This window comes from Vombatus ursinus, unplaced genomic scaffold, assembly GCF_900497805.2.
Source record: "Vombatus ursinus unplaced genomic scaffold, bare-nosed wombat genome assembly UNPS02009132.1, whole genome shotgun sequence".
In the NCBI taxonomy this organism is placed as follows: domain Eukaryota; kingdom Metazoa; phylum Chordata; class Mammalia; order Diprotodontia; family Vombatidae; genus Vombatus; species Vombatus ursinus.
In genome coordinates, this window is record NW_020948910.1 from 1,785,940 (window position 1) to 1,806,807 (window position 20,868).

The window sequence follows — 20,868 nt, forward strand, 5'->3', positions numbered from 1 at the left end:
AGAGAAAGAGGTATCAGATAATTCTAAGATTGGGAAGATGTTGGTTCCAGTGAAAAATAGGAGAAATCAAAAAAAGAAAATAGATTTTGGTGAAGTGTTGATAAATTAAGTTTAAGCTATATTGGCTTGAAGTGCCCGTGGAACATACAATGGGAAATGAAAGACAGTAATTAAGAGATTAAGAGGTCACTATGAGAAGCAAAGTGTGGTAGAAAGATCAGTGACTTTGGAACCCTCTGTTCTAATTTATGGCTCTGTCGCTAATTAGTTTGACGATTAACCAAGTTGTTCTATCTTTCTGTGTCTGTTTCCTCATTGGCCAGAAATGGTTTACAATTGCTAATCTTGTTAAATGTAAGGAGAGAGGAATTATACATTATGGGATCAGAAATCAAAAATTAGAAGGAATATTAGATGTGGAAAAAGCCTTTTGAAAAAAGTTTAAAATGTTTAAAAATAGCTGGTAATGTTATAAATAGTATTTGTGGTAAACTATTTTTCTAGAACATATTTCTGGGCAAAAAATATGTTTTTATATTAGAAAGAGCATTGTGTATGTAGTCAGGATACCTGGCTTTGTATCCTTGTTTGAACATCAAGTATATGTAACTTTGGGCAATTTTAACTTCTCTGGGCCTTTAGTTCTTCATCTCAGTCAGTCTCAGTAAGCCTGATTTAAGCATTTTCAGAGTGCCAGACAGACACTTAAGTGCTGGAGATTTAAAAAAACAAAAGGGTAAAAATACAGCTATAATACTCAAGGGACTCACATTCTAATGAGGAAGACAACATGCAGATAGCTATGAATATATAAAATAATACGCAGTGTAAATAGAAAGTAATCTTAGAAGGAAGGACCTAGCAGCCAGAGGACTGATAAAAACTTATGGAGTCAGAAGATGGAATGTCATGTGAGAGGAATATTAAGCAGACCATTGTAGCTGAATTATAGCCTTTGTAGAAGGACTATATAATTTATTGAGTAAGGTGGTTGTTGTTGTTGTTTTTCTTGAGGGGGTGGGGTGACATGGTCAGAACTGCAATTTAGGAAAATCATTTTGGCAGGTGAGTAGAAAATGAATTGGAATGAAGATTTCAAGCCTGAGTATTTAGGAGAATGGTTGGTGTTGTTTGCCCTTAGTTCTTGAAGAGGACCATGACATCAAGAAGATGATGCCATGATTTGCAAGTGAATTGGATTTAAGTGAGGAAGCTCTGTACAAAATCACCAACTTCACTTTCTCCTCTGGAATCATCTGGGTCCAGTGGCAAGATAGAAATCAGGATGACTGCAGATAGCCCCAGATGCTGTGGGAGACCTTGACCTTTTTAAGTTAAGATCTTTCCCAGGTCTCAGTTTGACTGAGGCAACACCCATTCAGTGATTAAGCCTGGGTAAGAAGTAAGGCAAAGAATGACCTTTTTTACCTAGTCAAAAAAAAAAAAATCAGTCTGGGAGGGGAAAACCCTCTGGGTTTCTGGCCAAAACAGAAACAACTACTGTTTACTGTTTACTCTCACTCTGAGCCATCAGGGCCCAATGACCAAGTGAGATTTGGGCTGGGACCTATTATTGGCCAATCAATGAGAGCCTGAGTGATTTGGGTTTAAGGCATGGTTCTTAAGAAAGAAATCTGGACAAGAAACCCCAAGATATCTTTTGAGTTTTCAGGGATCAAAATTTATGTTACTTTTGGGCAGAGTTCCTGCAGGTAAGGGTATTATACCCTGTGTGGACAGAGGGAGAGGAGGGAGGGAGGGGAAGGATAGAAAGGAGAGAGAGAAGGAGGGAGGGAAGGAAGGAAGAAAGGAAGGAACAAAGGAACAAACTGCGTTGCCCAACTGGAACTAACCTTCTACAGCAGTAAGAAAGTTGGAAAGATAAGGAGAGTTTGAGAGGAATAGATACTGAGTATTATTTTGGCTGTGTTGTTTGAAATGTCTGCCACATATCCAATTTGAGATACCTAACAAATAATTGGTGATGAAGGACAGTAGTGTTATTTAGGGCTAGATTTATAGATCTGGGAAGCATTTGCATAGAGATGATAATTGAACCAATGGGAGCTGATGAAATCGTGAAGTGAGAATATAGAGGAAAAAGAGGAGAAAGCCCAGGACAGAATCTTGGAGAAGTCTCATATAGTCTTGTAGTAGGCATGACCTGAAATGAAGATCTAGCAAAGGAGACTGAAAAAGAGCAGTCAGACAGGAAGAAGGAGAACCAGGAGAAGAAGGTGATCCAACAACATCAAGAAGTTTTAGAGAAGGATGAGGATTGAGAAAAGGCCATTATATTTGTCAAGTTAAAATCACTGGTGGCTTTGGCAAGAGGAGTTGCAGACCAATAATGAAGTCAGATGCCAGGTTGTAGAAGTTTTAAAAGTGAGTAAGAAGAGAGGAAGTGGAGGTACCTAGTGTGGATGGCTTTATCAAGGAATTTAGTCAAGAAGGGAAGGAGAGATATAAGATAATGTAGGATGATGACCACCAGGAAGATAGAATCAAAAAATGAGTTTAGACTAGATGACCTTTAAGGAGCCTTCCATCTCCAAGTCAGTGGTCCTTGTATGAAGTGAATAGCTACTATCCATGTAATTTTATTAAAGTAAAATTGTGAATATCAGTTACTATAACTTGAAAACATTGAATGCATTCATAAAGTAGAATTTGAAAACCAATATATAAGGATCAGTTTTAGACAGTTTCACCTTATTGCAAAGAAAAAAAAAACACATAATTTATATGGACAGCTTGAAGGTATTTATTTAAAGGTTAATTCCCCGATTTTTAAAAGCACAAATTTAAGAAACTGTTCAATAATCATAAAATGTCAAAATTGCAAATGTTTGAAATAGCTAAAGTTTGCCAAGATAATATATAATTTAGAAATAATCTCTATTATTTATTAAATTCTTTTTCAAACTTTGTTTTCTGTAATATTAAGTTCAGAAATTTAAGCCAGTGTTTGAGTCATAAATCATAATCTTTATATAGGAAAATTATTATGGAAGTTTAATTTTTAGACTCAATTTTTAGTTTTCCTTAATTTCCATGTAATTAGATTTTTAGAAAGCATCCTAAAGATTAATTTCCATGTAATCTTGCTAAATGAATTATTTTAATCTGAGTGTAGAGCCTTTGATGATATAACCATCTTAGCCTTCAGTGTTTTTAAAATCTTCTACAAAGACACCTTCAGGTTAGAGAAGATGGTTGCTTATTCTCTGTGGTAGTGGTGTCAAACTCAAATTGAAATGGAGCTGCATATTGACTTGGATATCAATTGTTTTATATTTTTATTTATCATATTAAACATTTCCCAATTACATTTTTATCTGGTTGAACTACACTTAGGGGTTTTGCATCTTGCCCTGAGGCATGAGATAAAAACTGAAATGATATGTAGATGGAAAAGTTCATAAAGATTTTAGCTCAAGTTTATTTATGGCAGAAATGGACAGTATCATAATAGACATAGATGTTAAACCATATGACATTTGCCTTCAGTACCCTTTTCATGGGAAATGAGAGCAGAATCTCTATCACTGTACTCTAGGAAATAAGGAAGCTTGTTGTGGTCTTTTGTTTTTTATCAATGTATTTTTAACCATTTCCCCCTCACGTTTTTCCATTCATCATCCAGTAGTACTATAGAAATGTTTGTTAAAATATAGCCTCTACTAATAAAGTATCTGTAGTTTTGCCAATCTTTGCTTATGAAATAAAGCAGCAAGGCAGTAAATCTTTTGAATTAAACATTTAAGGCAATTGATCTTTGTTAAATGCCTGCTATGTTCAAGGCATTATATTGGGACAGGTGGGGTACAAAGGTACATAAGATCCAGATTCTGCCCTCCAGAATATTACAATCTAGTTAAAGAAACAAATTATAGAAATGTGTTGTTAAAAAGCCCAACTTTAATCTCTTGCCTGTTTATTATGACAGCATCAAAATTTTCAGACATTTGAAAATTAAGAGTTCAAAATCATAGTACATATTATCTAGTAGCATAAGATTACCAAATGATTTCTATGAATGATTATTTCTCCTTGAAGAACACTTGGAAACTACAGGTAAGGCAGAAATGCTCCTTCCCTTCCCCTCACACTGTGTGCTCTGTAGTGTGGCCTACGTGAATTCCTGTTGATATTCACTCAGTTTTAGCTTTTTCTGAGGTTTTTAGGATATCAGCTTTAGAATAACTTATTCAGGACTCATTCTCTTAACTATAACTCAATTTCTTTGGTATTAATAAGGAAATTAAAATCAGTACCAGCTACCAACAATTCTTTTAATAGTTTTTAGCTTGAATCTTTAAAATGAGAGGCAGAATATTTTCTGTGAACCATCCTTATCCATTTAGTTGGTCTTTTCTGAGCCAGCAGACATTGTGTTTTGTATATGGTTTTTGTGTTAGTTTAAGACCACTCATTCATTCAACAACTAGAATCTCCCGTGTCTCTAGCAAGTGTGCCTCTGACTTTACATGTTAGGGGAATTTTAGCCTTCTGGATTAAATAGGTGTTGAATTTCTCTTTTTGCTGTGGTCTTAGGATCTTTAGAATAATAATTGGAAATTTTCTAGCGTATCATATATATAACCACGTACCACATTGAAGTTGTACTCCGGTAGTATAAACTCCTTAAGGCCCTGTCTAATATGCATTTTAATTCCTTGAAAAGTGTTGTGCCCTGTATAACTAATGATGAATAATTTCATAAAAAAAAAAGACAAACTTCCATTGAAAATAGTGCTTCTAAAGAATAACAAAGAAACATAGAAACAAATGACTTTGTTTTTTCCTTTCTTTTTAGATCTCTATGGGTTAGTGCTATTCCTTGGTGTTGATCCATATTGGGTCAAACACTGGTGGGATCAACTTCTGTATCGTCCTTACTGCAGGAAAAATCCTCAACCCCTCTACGACCTTATTGCCAAGATAATGTGGAGGTCTGCAAAGAAGGATGTAATTGACCAAGTTAGTAAAATTTTTTAGTTTTCTTTTAAGGATGTTTAAAAAAACAACAACAACCAGTATCCTTGTAGAGGAAAAAATGTTCCATGGAATATCTTGTTTGCTTTTCATTTTCAGATCCAGATTCCCCCCCAGACAGAAGATATTCACTGGCTTCACTTTTCTCCAGTGGAAAGACATTTCTATCACCGTCAGCATGAGGTGTGTTGTCAGGATGCCCTGGCAAAGCTTAGAAAGATATCTGATTGGGCTCTGAAACTCAGCAGCCTGGACAGGAGGACCGTCACATCTATTCTCTACCCGCTGTTGAGACTCAGACAGGCTTGCTGCCACCCACAGGCTGTTCGAGGAGAATTCTTGCCACTGCAAAAAAGGTTTACTTATAATTCTTTTATTTCTGTTACTGATAATACTTAAGGAATATTGACTCATTAAAGTGATCACTCTAGGGGTAAAAGTACAAATTAGACTCTTCCTGACCCACCCTTTGCCTCAAACCCTCATACTATTAGGGTAAAGAATGACTAGACTACTCTATTGCAAATCTGTTTATTGAAATCTTTTTTACTTTATCTAAACTACAAATTAGATTTAGATTGTAATCTTTGCTATCTTGTTGTGTGAGCAAGTTACTCAACTATCTGTGCCTTAGTTTCCATATCTGTAAAACAGACTGGTGCAAAGATGAAATGAGAATTTATTTACAAGCACTTTAAAAGTATAAAGTGCTACATATAGTTTAGGTATTGGGTGTTATTGTTATTGTTAGTATTATTAATTTTTATATATTTGAACTTCTCAAAGCAACTAATGTTTATAATAGGTCATATCAAATTTGTACAGTTAAACTCAATTACAAGCCATAGTCGATTGTTGCAATTAGTAGTTTTAGGAAAATGATTAATACTCAAAGAAATTTCATCTTTTGCATTTATTTTATTTTCTCTAAATGTACTGCCTTGGTAGCTTTTGTCTTTAATGCCCTTAAATTTTCAAAACTTAAAAGCAAGAGGAAAATAGACCATAAGCCAAGGAGACCTCTCTTCATAGCAATGCTTCAATAGTCAAAATGACTAATAATTTTACAAAATGAGATATATAGGTGTCCCAAAAGGCTTAGTACAGTTTTAAGCTGTTAAAGTTTTAACAGTTAAAAATTTTTTAACTTTTAGGACACCTAGTATTTTGATTGAGAGACTGAACATTCAGCTTCTATAAATCAGAGGTATCAAATATGTGTCTTGCAGGCAGTATACAGCCCACCACACTCCCAAGCGCATCCCAAATCAGAATAAAATGTAACGAAACATTTAACAAAATAACAATACAATAAAACATAGATAATATTAATATGTTGTTTTCTAAGTCAATATTCAGCCTATGGTGATCCCTATTTATGATCGTTTCTATTTGCATTTGACATCACTGCTGTAAACAATTCATTCTTTTCCTGCATTTAAGCCTACTGTCCCATAAATGTAGCATTCAATTTAGAATGCAGATCTATATATACACACATATCTACATAGATATATACAGATTTGTATATGCAAATAGCATTATAAATCAGGAAACTAAGACAAGAAAGATAACTTTTCCTGGTTACAAGGAAAATCAATGGCATTGTTGAAATTCGGTGTCAGTCTCTACTTCTTGGTTATGTAGTGCTGAGTACCTGTCTATTTGACAAGTATAGCATTACAACTGCACTTATCATAAAAGGTGTTTGGGGGTTTTGAATGCCCCCACTTGTATTTTTACAGAAATTCTTCTTTCTTTGTCTCTTAAGACATTTTCCCCACTGTAACTTCCCATGGTGAGTCATTACTTTGTTGTCCAAATTAACTTTCCCTCTCCTACATCTTCTGTTTCAAAAGAAACCAAGGTTAATAGGATTTGGAGCTGGGATAGACATTATAAATCATCTACTCAACCCCCATTATTTTGCAGATGATGATACTGAGACAGGGAGAAGTGAAGTCATTTTCACCAGTGTCCCCTAAGTAGTAGATAAGACAGCCAGGATTCTAATACTGGTCCTTGGAATCCAATTGCCTACTCTGTCACACTACCTTCTGTTCAGATAACTGAGTTCAGTCCCAAGCCTGAATGGTTGTTCTTTTTCTACTTTCATGAGGATTGTCTGTCTACTTTCTACTTCTTCCCTCTTCCTACTATTTATGAATTTACTATTTGTGAATTTCACGTCTCTGCCACGTGTAGGGAACCCTTCGTGTTCTCTAGATTTCTATGCTGGTTCTTGCTTGGTGATACTATTGAACCCTGTGAAGTTGCCAAACATCATGCAAATATGGTCATTTTCATTCTGGAGCATTTAATAGGCCCTCTGTGGTAGCAGTAGTGGTTCAAGGAACTTGCCCTTTCCCCTTTGGTTTTAAGAAGAAATATTCATCATAAACAGAAATACAAAATTCCTTTAACCCTGGATGAATATTACTTCCCAGGAAGTAACTGAATAGTCTTAGTTAAATATACATATTTGCTATTGAATGTTCCAAGTGCTACCTTAAATTTTATTGATTTTGATGAGGAAACATTTCTTATCTATTATAGCTTAGATATAATAGTGGACTGGAAATAAATTGGTTTCTTTTCTGGACACAAGGGAAAAAAAGAGCTGTTTTGATAGATGCTCCTTTCTGGGCATTGATTGTGATGTATTACTTTCTGTGATAATCCTGTCTACTGCTTCAGTGGGCCATTCCTAGAATAGACAAGATAATTGGCATATGGTCTCTGTATACACATGTACAAATGTCAATTAAAAATTTTTTTTTCCCAATACCTCTGTGATGAACCAGAGAATCAAAACAGAGTCAGTGAAGCTTATAATACATTATTTTCTTTGGTAAAGAAGTTAAATCTTCTATTGTTTGCCAGAAAAGTTAGTAGAGCTTTATTATAAGAAGTAACCCTAACCTTGAGGTCATGGGAAGGATGCCCTGTGAGTTCTAGCCGTTGAATCATAAGTTGGCAGGTCTCCTTTCCTCACTCCCCTTCCAGGATTCATATAGTTTATTCTTGCTTGCTGTACTGCTATCACTGAAGACATACCTGAGTGTGTTCTGTGTAAGTTTGACCAAGCTGCTGTTTCTTTCAGTACCATGACCATGGAAGAGTTGCTGACTTCACTGCAAAAGAAATGTCGAACTGAATGTGAAGAAGCACATCGGCAACTGGTTTGTGCTCTTAATGGCCTAGCTGGCATCCATATCATTAAAGGTAGAAGCAGATTGCTTTGTTACCTCTGATTCCCTTAAAAAAAAGTTCTGAAGGAGATAATGTGGAGCTTGGTACTTTAATAAGTTATAAATAAATATTATAGATGTCTCCTTTTGCAGCCTATTCAAAATCAGTAGTAACTTTTTATTACAGCTGGCATTGTGAAGCCTTGTGCTGTTTAGCCTAGAAATATTGTTAAACCACAAAACAATTAAGGAATTGACCTTTTAATAGTGGTGTAATAATTTTTGTCATTGGCAAAGAATTACCAGAAGACAACAAACAAATAGAAATGCCTTCTAATTAGACAGTTTCACCATTTTTACTCAGCTTTATAGTAACCTTAGCATGAATTCTATGTTTCCTTCCCTCTAGTTCACCCGTTTATCTTCCTTGGCTATTTTCTGTAGCCTGTTCATGAGATTTAGGTTAGATTTTGAAGCTAATACTGTTTTCCTTTTCTTATTCTCCGTTTTCCCACCTACTCTTAAACAGTATTTGCTTTGGTTCAGGTAATTTTATTATTAAAAATATAAAGTTAAATCAAAGGAAAATGTAGTTATTTAAAAAATGTGTGAAATAGTATTTGACTAGACAGCAATCTAAACAATTTTAGACAAGGTGATATGTAAGATATATACATCAAACATATCCTATGCCATTCATTTCTTCCAAGCAAAGTTTTTGGTTTATCCTCAAGCACCAGGCCTAAGTACAATAAGGATGATGCAGAAAACTTTACTATTCCCTACTTTCTGTAAGCATACTTAAAAAAAAAGTTTTTTTTTAACTCCAAGATAGGCTATAGGTAAGTCATATGCAGCAGGCTATATCTAGCTAGCAGAAAATGTTGAAGGTTTATGATTTGACACTTGAAGTGCTAGAGAAGGGACTCCTGAGGCATAAATTCATTGGCCTTGTTAAGAGACTGTTTAGGATCTTCTGCAACCATCAGTGACAGTAGCACCTCTCCCATATTGCAAACTGAGTAATACAGAATCTTTGAATTGGAAGGAACTTCAGAAACCATCTAAGCCCAGCTACTCCCAAAGAAGACCTCCCCCACACACATACCTGACTAATAGTCATCTTTTGCTTGTAGATCTCTAGGAAGAAGAAACGTACTACCTACCAAGGCAACCCATCCCACCTTCATATAGCTCTCATTGTTGTAATCAACATGTGTGGACAGTTATTATTGTTGTTCTAAGAAGGGGATGTTTTCCCTCCCTGTCTTAAAATCTCATGCATAACATCAACCCAGATATCTCAGAGAACACAATATAGGTTCAGAGAAATCAGAACATAAAGTGCCCACCCATTGCTTTGTTAAGTTCTTGGAAGCTTAAAGTTGGAAGAGACCTTAGAAGTCATCAAGAGTCCAGCAGGTGACCACCCTTTACATACAGCAACTTAATTAGGATTTTATTCTTCAGAATTTATGGGTGGAAATGTTTTTGTTGTTTAGTCATTTTTTAGTTGTATTCAACTCTTTGTGACCCCATTTTGAGTTTTCTTGACAGAGATAATAGAGTGGTTTGCCATTTCCTTCTCCAGTTCGTTTTACAATTGAGAAAATTGAGGCAAACAGGATTAAGTGATTTGCCCAGGGTCATACAATTAATAACTGTCTGAGGCCAGATTTGAACTCAGGTCTTCCTGACTCCAGGCCCAGAACTTTTATCTTACTTTGAGTTTATGATATGAAATGAAAGCCAACACCAAGTGACTGTTTAGTGGAGATGTCATCACAAACATATGAGGAAGTAGTTAGAACTTTTCTAGCAAATTTAAAAAATAATTTTTTCCTTTAAATTAGTTTAGAATTATCTAAAATGAGCACAAGCATCTATTACATTGAATATCATTTTCTGCCAGTCTCAAAACAAAAAGTGGTATAATTGAGATAGAAGAGAGAACTTAGAAATAATATTTCAGTAGTTCAGTACTTCAGAGATCTGTGATTCCATTGCTGTGGGTAACTTCCTCAATGAATGAAGATCACAACCTCTTTATAATTTTATCAGACAGTCTTTGAAAGCTACTGTGGCCAAAAAATTCATCACTTTTCAGCCTCAAAACCTGTTTAGGTTGTCCTCATACAATAGATATATTTCTACATGCCAAACCTTTCCAGCTGGTAGGGCCTACCAGACCTTGTGATCTTACATAGCCTTTGAGAAACCAGGCTTAGCTTTCTTCTTCATTGAGGCATCAGAGTAGGAATATAGTAGAAGAATAACTGTTAGGGTGAATGTCTCACGGTCTCATGAGAGCTCTGTTGAGGGAACTTTCCCATGGGAGTTCTAGCTTCTATCAGCAGAAGCTGAGGGTCACAACATAGTTGCGTGGCAAAAATAAGGAAGTCTCACAGGACCTCTCCTTTGCTGACATGCAGCTCCCACGGTTGGTTTGGCTCTCCTCTCATTGGGAGATGAGTCCTGACGTGAGCTCCAGCAGACCTGATGATTGGCTATCACAAGGGGATCACGCTTTGAACATGCATCACTAGGGCTATAAAAGACAGCTATCTGCACTCAATAAACGGAGCTTCTGCCACCTTGCTGTCTCCCACCTCATCCATGCGTCTCCGGGTTACAGAGTACTGAGCTGGTCTCATGCTCTCCACTGCAGCAGCTGCGACAAATAACATCCGCAACTCAGATTTATATAATGTATTCCTCACAATAACTGTGAGACAGATAGTGCAAATATTATTATCTCCATTTTATAGATGAGGAAAATGGGTTCTGAGAAGTTAAGAGTTGTACGTGGCCATACAGCTTACAAAGGTCTGAGATGGGTTGTAAACCCACATCTCACTACAAGGCTGATGCTTTTCTCTAACTGCCTGTCCTGGACAGGTATGAAAACAAGTAGAATACAAAATATGCCTTGAAATGTTTTTGCCTTCATTAAATATAGTCACAAGTAATACAGTGTTGTGTTGTGAAGTGTCTGACAGAAGTCAAAATGCACAGCTCAAAATGTCTAAAGTAGTCATTTCTCCCTTGTAGATTAGCAAAAGTGTAAGAAATTTACACTTTCTGGGCTTTAGAACTGTGTGTGTGTGTGTGTGTGTGTGTGTGTGAGTGAGAGATGTGATTATGTAACTCAGGTACACTAAGTGTTCTTCCTCTCTTGACATTTTTTTCCCTTCCCTCTTCTGTTTTCCTTTTTACCCCATTGAGAAAGTTAAAAAAAAAAAAGCCTATAACTGCAAGAAAAAGTAGATCATTTGATCTTATTCTAAAATATTTGGCAAATGGCAAGATCAGCAGGCTTCATAACTCCAGCTTGGCCAATAACATGTTTTCAGTGTCTTCTGTTCCAATTATTTTTCTTTATTCTCTTTTTATGGTGTATTTCCTTTTTGTGGGCTAGAGTCATAGTCAGCTGTTGTTAAATATCAAAAGAAAACCGCCCCAGAATGCTTCTCAGTTAAAGATATCTTTTCTAAATTACATTTGTTTGAAAATGAAATGGTAAATGAAATAAGCTTAATAGGAATTTAGTGCTACGTATCTAATAGAGTTAATTTACTGGAAAAGTACATAGAATCACATACCTTTTATAAAGAAACTTGAAGGTTTTTTTCTCTTGTAACTAATTTTATGGAACTCTAAAATGAATTTTAACCTTTATATTAGTCTGTTTATATGAAATGTGAGTGTACATACACAAATATAATACATATAGGTATTGATACCTTCATTAAGTTATGTTCAGCTTTTGAATAGCATGATTTTTGCAGATATTAATAGAAAGAATGGACTCAGCAGTGTAAAGTAGAGTGAGTATTTGGACATTTTAGTGCTGTCAGATGGCCAGAAATAGGCAGTATTCTTAATTGGAATGTTTCTACACATTTATATTTTCTTGCAGAAATAAAGCATGTTAGACTGCATGTTTAAAATCAAGTTCCACTCCTTTTTAATTCTGCTACAATCACTGTGCTTCCTTTAGAAAATAAACATGTATATTAGTTTGTTGGAAATAACTTAAGGTAGTCTATCATTTTACTTGGAAATGTTGATTAACTAAAAACTCTCCATCTTCAAAAGGATGGTATAAATGCTTGTATAATCCATGTGCTCTTTGAAGAACCCTTATCAGAAATCCCTAAGAATTTAGACAAGAGTAACTATGTAACTCCATCTTGAAGTAACATAATTATTTGGGTGTTTATGCTTAAATTATCAAAGGCTATCCATGTTTGTTTGTTTTAATTATTAGCCTGATGATCTACATCCCCAAATTGAATAAGAACTGGATGACTAACATGTTTTGAAATTGTATTCCATTATGTGGGGGAAAGTCCTGAATAAAGAAACTGCTGGAACTAGATTTTTAAAAAAAAATAAAAACAAGATGGAAACTGTGTGTTTAGAAAATATTTAAAATGACATTTTAAAAAACCTCCCCAACTATTTATATGAATAAAACTTTTAGAACTCAGTGAATTATGAATATTTAAAGTGCTGCAGTTTTGTAAAAATCATGCGATGATGTCAGCAGAACAGATGCTGTTTCAGCTGTCTTCAGCTTTGTTTTTTGAACTTGCTTCCAAAAGCAAAAAACAAATGAGATTTCTCACTCAAATCACCAGACTAGTCTCGGCTTACCTAGAAATGATCTGTTCACATCCATTTGAGCTGTTCATACTAAGTGATAGAAAAAGAAATCATCTTTTACTACTTGTGAGTTCTGTTGGCAGAAATGATAAAGTCTTAAGTTACTAAGCTATAGTTAATGATAAAGTACTTTGGCATTTAAAATAATATTTAAACAGAAATTATTTTTCTTCTACATTTGTGTGCTTTGGTAAGAGGATATTGCAAAAATCTGCTAAATTATATGACATGTTGTAATTAAATCAAGTTAAAATTGACTTAATGGAGCCTGCCATTAATTTCAAGTGCATCACAAGCTCCTCTCCTCTCCCCCATCATTTTAGCTTTTAATAAAAGTGACATTTGTTGGAATTAATTGCAGGTTAACATTGTATTTTTTTTTTATTTTTATATTATTAAAAGCTAGGTAAAAAAATTTTGGACTTGTTTAGCTTCTCTTACCAGTATCATCATTTGTATTGTTGTATTTCCTTAAAATTAATAAAAGGCCTTTCATTATCTTTTAAAATAAAACCCACACCAAATTAAATTAAATCTTCAAATAATAGAATTCAACTAAATGATCTCTGAAATCCTTCCTAACTCCAGGAGTCTGTGAAGTTTCCTTTTCTTTAAAAATAATGAATATTAAATTACAACATTTACAATTGTAATTGCCATTTATGTATATAGCAGATAAGGAAATTTTTAGCTTAAAAATATGTATTCTTGGCTTTGAATGAACTTTAATTCTTCAGATGAGTATGCCCAAGCAGTGGACCTATACAGAGAAGTATTACGTTCATCTGAGGAACACAAAGACAAACTCAAAACTGATTCATTACAAGTAAGTAAATATTTAACAGTTTTGTTTGTATATTTTTCTTTTCTTTTTTTTTTTCTAAATAAGGATTCCTGGATGTTTGAGATAACTTGTGAATGCCACTAAATGTTACTATAGAGCAACAGAACATTTCAGTTGAGGTTTATTAAAAAAAAAAAAGACAACTTACCCAAGCATATCTTAATACTTTGTTAATAATAATAATAGTAGGTAACACTGTTTCACAAAGTAATTTGCATACAGTCTTGTTTCATTGTCACAATGACCCTTTGATTTAAGTAGTATACACTTTATTATCCCTATTTTATGGATAAGGAACAGGAGAGCTTGAGTGATTTGCCAAAAGTTGTCCAAGGCTAGTAAGTCTTGGCAGTGATAGGGCTTCAGACTCAATTCTTCTGACTACTAATCTTATGTTTGTTTCTCTGCATCTTAGAATCTGACATAACGTAGAAGAATATTACCTACTGTTCCTTTAAACTTTCACATCACTTTGGACAAAGGGCGAATGGCACCAATTTGTGGCCTCTTAGTTCATCTGCTCCAAGTGTGGTGATTAGCATGGTGCCTGGAGCATAGTAGGCGCTTAATAAATGTTTATTGACTAATTGACTGAGAATAGGGTCAGAGAAAGGCGTTTAGAAACTTCACTCCATTCTACTATGGCCACAAATTACAACTCCATCTTTGGCTAATTGTCTTGCAGTCCATTGATTACAATAAAATCTATAACTACTATTGGGAAAAACAGGTGAAAACCTGTAACCTATGTATGTAAAAGAAAAGTTATTGGATGGCAAAACAAAAGAAAAACAAAACCTGTCCATCTGACTTTGACCTTTCTTATTTTGAAAAGTCTCTCTCTTAATTTGTCCATCACATTTTTTGTTACTACTACAGATTGGATAAATGATAAAGTTAATGAGGGAAGCTTTATTAAACAGATGGGCACACTGGTGCCACCTGGATTTGATAGAAGTTTGACTTCTGAAGTTTTTTCATGAAATAGATTTCAGCATTTCGGAAGGTTGACACTAAAATTCTGTTCATATGAGAGGTTTCTTCTTTATACAGCCTACTGTTATTGGTGCTCAGTATATGATGATAAAAAGTTTTCCCAGAGTAAGCTGCTGCTCACTTGTTCCATGAATGGAATATTAAAGTTATTGCTTTTTTTTGTATGTGTAGAGACTTCATTCTACACACAACCTGATGGAATTATTACAAGCCAAACACCCAGGAATACCTCCTACCTTGAGAGATGGCAAACTTGAGGAAGAGGTAATTATCTTTATTCACTCTGGAAGAGTGGATTTTTCAGATTTTATGCTTTTTATAATTGTATTTTTAAGTGCATGCAACATTTCCAAATGAATTGACTATAGCTAACCTGCTACCTTTACTGCTTTTAATTTTCCTGGGATTGAATTAGATGAAGAATGTCAGCACCTGTAATTATTTTTTCTCTTGAGCTATTTGCCACTGTGTAAGTAGAAGAAATCTGAAGTAAGTAGAAGAGAATCTGACTTTTGGTAGCCAATTGCATAGTTTGGAAATAAGCAGTAAATTAAGAACTTATAAAGGCATAGCTGTAAAAGACTTGGTTTAGGGAGAGGGTCTTTTTCTCCATATTCTAAAATGTTTACTATTACCAAATAAATTTACCTCAAACCAGGGCAAGAAACATTGTAAAGGAGTTAAATCTTATATACCCTGCTTATCATTTTCCCTTTTGTCTCCATCCCCCATCCTCAATATCTTTTATCTCCTGCAACAACTGGTGCTTCACCCCTTCCTTCCCCACCAGGCTACTCCAGCCTTTTAAGAACCCTTAGCAGTAGGGCAGGGTCCTCCATATGTCCCTGAGGAAAGTTGAAAAATTTCTTTCCAACTCTAAATCTATAATCCTAACCTAACTTATCACCCAATACAGGGATTTTTTTTAAGCACCCTTGACTATTATTCAAATTCTCTTTAAATACTTCCAGTGATGGGGAGCCCATTATTTATTGTGATAGCTTAGTCTGTTGGATAGTGCTAGCCTTCAACAAATAGTCATATTGCAAATGTTGGGTTTGACAAGAAGAATACAAATAGAGAACAAGTAGAGGAGTAAAGATGCTTGTTATATAAAGGTAATTCATTATTTTATTTTCCTTTTGCTAATCCCAGCTGTATTTGTAATGCCACATACATTCAAATAAGAACACATGTGTACACACTAGAATACATGTTTAAGCTAAGTAGCTAATTAATATCAGTTGTAGAAATGTTCTTAAAATATCATACAAAATTGCATTCAAGCTCTTGAATGAAGGTCTTTTTATTTTTATATGCAGGCCAAACAACTTAGACAGCATTACATGAGTAAATCTAATGCAGAGGTTGCAGAAGCCCATCAAGCTTTACAGCCAGTTTTGCAGAACATCCGGGAGCTTCAGAGGAAGGCAAGCTGTGGTTATTGATTTAAGTCACGGTTTGACTTGGCAATCTGTAATCATGATTAGTTTGGGGATCCTGTTGGACATCAGCGTTTTTAGATTGTTCTGCAGTATTTAGTCAGAAGACCTGCCCAAGTTTGAATCCCAGTTCTGCCACTTAACCAGGGATGACAATTCCTGCTTTTGCTGTTTTATGGGATGTTTATGTGGCAAGGGCTTAAAAGTTAATAGTGTTTTATGAATATCACCTGTAGTGTGATGTCACCACTTCATCTGACATATTGTGAATCTGACATACTGGGTTGTGAGATTATGTGTATTTGATTTTTCTAAGAGTGTGAATCCCCAACATTTTGATGCATTTTTAACCTGAAACTTAGTGATTTCCAAAAAGATGTTTTAGGGTTGAAAAAACAGTAATGTTACACCCACTTTGGGGTGAAACAAGAACATCTTGCCCTTTTCAAGCTTTCTGTTTTGTAAAATAAGTAAAAATGGAAGCCCCAGATAAACAAATAACTGCTTTTTATTTAAGTTTTGAGTCACTTCTCTCTTCATATTTCTTCACCAAACATTTTGCATTTTTGTGAATGTCTCCATAAGGTTATCTTAGATTTTATATTGTTTAAAATCCAGTTATGCCACTGGTATTACATGATCAGAAATACTGCCTTTCTTATAGCTACAAAGAAGGACTATAGATTGCCAGAATCAAATAATTGCCCCTTAATAGTCCAGAATCAATGGTATATTTTATAATAGTTTTACCATACGTGTAAACAATATTTATATATCCAGAATGCTTGAGCAATAGTGTGTTCTTTTTAGTAGACTAAACAAAGAACTCCCTGTTCAAGTCATAATAAAAATAATGATAATGATAATGATAATAATAATTAACACTTATGTTGTTGTTTAGTCATTTTAGTTGTATTTGACTCTTCGTGAACCTCTTTAGGTTTTCTTAGCAAAGATACTAGAGTAGTTTCCCATTTCCTTCTCCAGCTCATTAGACATATGAGGAAACTGAGGCAAACAAAATTAAGTGACATGCCCAGGGTCACAAAACTAGTAAGTATCTGAGGCTAGATTTTAAATCAGGTCTTCCTGATTCCAGTAACAGTGCTCTATCCACTGCCCCACCTAGCTGCCCAACATTTATGTAGCATGTAAAAATTTTTAAGTGCTAGGCTGCTAGGTATCAGTGGATCAAGCACTGAACCAGGAAACAGGAAGATATGAGTTCAAATCCAGCCTCGAACCCTTATAAGCTATGTGACTGTGCAAGTCAGTTAACCTCTTCAATGTTTTTGTCAAGATAAAATGAGATAATATCGATAAAGCACTTTGCAAACCTTAGAAGTGTTATCTATTATCATTATTTCCATTGTCATTTGATCCTTACAATACTGTGTGAGGTAGATACTGTCAGTATTATTAGTCTCTCAATTTTACAGATGAGGAAACTGAAGCTGAGAGGTTAAGTGTCTTGCCCAGGGTCACACAGTTAGTAAAAAAAAGAAGTGGGGTATGAATCCAGGTTGTCAGACTGCAGGTCTATCACTTGCTCCATTCTGCTGTGCAGCCTCCTAGTGCATTTATCATTGTTTTGGGTTTTTTTTTAAATAAGCAGAAAAGCTCTTTGAGGGCAGGAACTGTTTTATCCTTTCCTTGTAACTCTCACATTACCTAGCGTAGTGTTAGCCTTATAGTACACACTCAGTAAATATTAATTTAATGATTGATATTTCGGGGGGGGGGCGGTTTCCGTTACAGATTCGTTCAGGCTCACCTTGGTGGCTAGATGTGATCCAATCAGCAATTCAATATGCTATTGATGAGGACCTTGTTCAGCGTGTGCAGAATGAAATAACCAGCAACTACAAGCAACAAACTAGTAAACTTTCCATGGCGGAAAAGTAAGAAAAATAGCACAGATAAGAATAAGAAAAAACCCAACTAAATATGTGTTAGGTTGTAATAGCTTTGAGATCAGACTTTTTATCTTATTAATCTCTAAATTGCTCATAGCACTTCAGAGAATACCTGCCTGTAAGTACTCAGTGCCTCTCTTAGAGGCAGTGTGACATGGTGAAGAGAGAGCTGGTCGATAATTGAGGAAGATGTTCAAGTCTCATTTCAGACTCTTTCTGACTAGGTGACTGTGGGAAAATCACTTAACCTTTCAGTAGCCTAGCAAAACTTCTAAGGCTCTAAATTGTAGTGTAACCACCCATATGCAGAGTTTCTTACATCAGTGAAATCATCACAGATGTGTTCCAGAGAAGGGATATGGAGAGGAACTGGGATTATGATTTCATTGGTTAGGGAGCCTCCCAGATGAATGAACTCCTTAGACCAAAACAGATTGATTTCTTCTCTGCAGCTTGTGGTCTTAGAGAATTGCTCTATCACTGAGCGGTTACCTGACTTGACAGGTTTACAAGGAGATTTGTGTCAGAAGCAAGACTTGAACCCAGGTCTTCTTGGCTTCAAGAAACCTCTCCAGCCTCTAGCCTTTCTCTCTACAGCTCCATTCTGCCTTGACAAATTCTTTCTTTTGTACCAGGCAGAGTTTTGTTTTGTTGTTTCTCTTATGTCTGTTGTAATCAAGCAAGGCTATCCTTGAACCATATTTTGGGAACTCCTCCCCTGTCCCACTCCATCCTGCTGTCATTGTTCTACCCCCTTCTGATGATGCACACACTTCCCACATTTCCCAATTTTCATGCTTCTCCATTGACTGTCAAGGTTCCCTGCTATTAGGAAGGAAGAAAATAAGCATTTATTAAGTACCTACTATATGACAGGCAATATGCTAAGCACTTTACAAATATTACCTCATTTGATCCCTACAACAGCTCTGTGAGGTGCTATTATTTTCCCCATCTTACAGATAAGAAAACTGAGGCACACAGATTAGGTGACTTGCCCAGGGTCACATAGCTAGTATCTGAAGCGAGATTTGAAGTCAGGTTTCCCCTACTCCCTGTGCAGCATTCTATCCACTGTGCCACTTACCTGCCTCTATTATCACATTTCACCTTACTCCATTTTCCCAACCTTTATGCCCTTCCATAAGAATATATCTGTCTCTTGTTTCATTCCTTGCTGTATAAGAGGAGATATTCTAGAGATTTATGCTTGGTGATATTGTTAATGGAGGATAATAAGTTCCCTTTCTCAGATAACATAACCTCATTTTAACAAAAGCCTTCAGGGCCTCCACTCAAAAATGTGAGCAATTAGTAAACCAGATACTGTGAGAGACATATTGGAATAAGACATTTTAGTGTCTTATAACTTAGTGTCACTCTCTCAGACTTGGAACATGAAGTCTCTTTCACCTCTAAATCAATGAACTGTAAGCATATTCTGAAGGGCTCTAAATGCCAAAGTGAGGCGATAAGAAGCCACTGAAGATTCAGAATTGTTTTCCTTGTCATTGCACGTGTTTTCAAAGGCAAAATCATGGGGGTTTTTCTCATTTGTTTTGTCCCATTAAGTTGATTACCACTCATCTTTTTTAAGTAAACTTTTCTTTATTATAGGATCTAAGTGAGAAAAGAGTATACACTTAGATACTAGTGCAGAGTTATTTTGTGATTATGGTTTTGTTCGTCTGGTTCAACTCTGACAGTCAACAAGCTTTCATTAAGTGCTTATAATGTGCCAGTAACTGCACTAAGCAATAAGGATATGAAAAAAGGGGGGAAAAAAAAACCAGTCCCTGCCCACAGGAAGCATACATTCCAATAGAGGATAGACAAAAAGTAAATAATTAGGTACATAGGGGATACATACAGAGTAGATTGCGGTCATCTAAAAGGGGATGGCATTAGCAGCTGGGAGGGACCAGCCTCCTGCTGAAGGTGAGGTTTGAGCTGAGCCTTGAAGGAAGCCAAAGAAGAAATCTAAGAAGCAAAGTGGAGTGGGCAGAGCAGTCTCAGTGGGGGAACAACAGCGGAGACAGAATGATGGGAGACAAAATCTTATATTAGAGGAGCTGCAAGTGGTCCAGCATAGCTGGATTACAGAGTATGTGGAAGTGGGGGAGTAAAGTATGTGAAGGCTGGAAAGGTAGAAAAGGGGTGGTTTATGAAGAGCTTTGAATGCCAGACAGAGCACTTAGTATTTGGTTCTGGAAGGTGGAGTTGATAGGGAGTCCCAGACCTACACTTTAGAATAACTGCCATGGCACTTGAGGAGAGGATGGATTGGAGTAGGGAAGAGACTTGATCCTGGGAAACCAGTTAGAGGACTGTTTCAGTAGTTCGGAAGAAGTGAGGAAAGATTTAATCCAATCACTCGAATATGTAAATACCTAAGAGAATATATATGAAGTGACTTTTCCTTTGTATTCAAACATGAAGTTTCATACTTAAAAGACAAAAATATGCTTCTAGTATATCAGAAAGGAGATTCCTCTGTTTATGATTTCTTAAACCAATAGTTCTTAGACCTGTTTTTGCTCAGGACGTCTCCAAACAAATTCTGTGGGATTGACACTAGAAAGTTCTGGGATTGACACATACTATAAAATGGAAGTGTATGACATGGTTTGGGTTGGTTTTTATTTGTTTTTTTCACCTTGAGGAGTTTACAGTCTTAGTAAACAATCAAAATTTGCACATGAAACAAAGAATACTATGAGAGTAGATTTGAATATAATTGAATGCCAACATGTATTAGGTAATTGGTGAATGTTTTGGAAAGTCAGGAAAGTGGGAAGCCATTTTTTTTTTTC

General features: G+C 35.6%; 1 protein-coding gene across 2 annotated transcripts in view; it reads left to right on the forward strand.

Moving 5' to 3' along the window:
- SHPRH (SNF2 histone linker PHD RING helicase) overlaps positions 1-20,868 on the forward strand; it is a 116,962-nt gene that overhangs the window by 44,973 nt on the left and 51,121 nt on the right. For both annotated transcript variants that reach the window (XR_003568152.1, XM_027850653.1), the window contains exons 12-18: positions 4,820-4,983; positions 5,098-5,354; positions 8,102-8,223; positions 13,595-13,683; positions 14,869-14,961; positions 16,020-16,127; positions 17,898-18,040. Coding sequence is in view for 1 of the 2 variants with exons in the window: in XM_027850653.1 (XP_027706454.1) it covers positions 4,820-4,983; positions 5,098-5,354; positions 8,102-8,223; positions 13,595-13,683; positions 14,869-14,961; positions 16,020-16,127; positions 17,898-18,040 (976 nt within the window). In the remaining variant the exon portion in view is untranslated. The remainder of the gene's footprint in view (positions 1-4,819; positions 4,984-5,097; positions 5,355-8,101; positions 8,224-13,594; positions 13,684-14,868; positions 14,962-16,019; positions 16,128-17,897; positions 18,041-20,868) is intronic.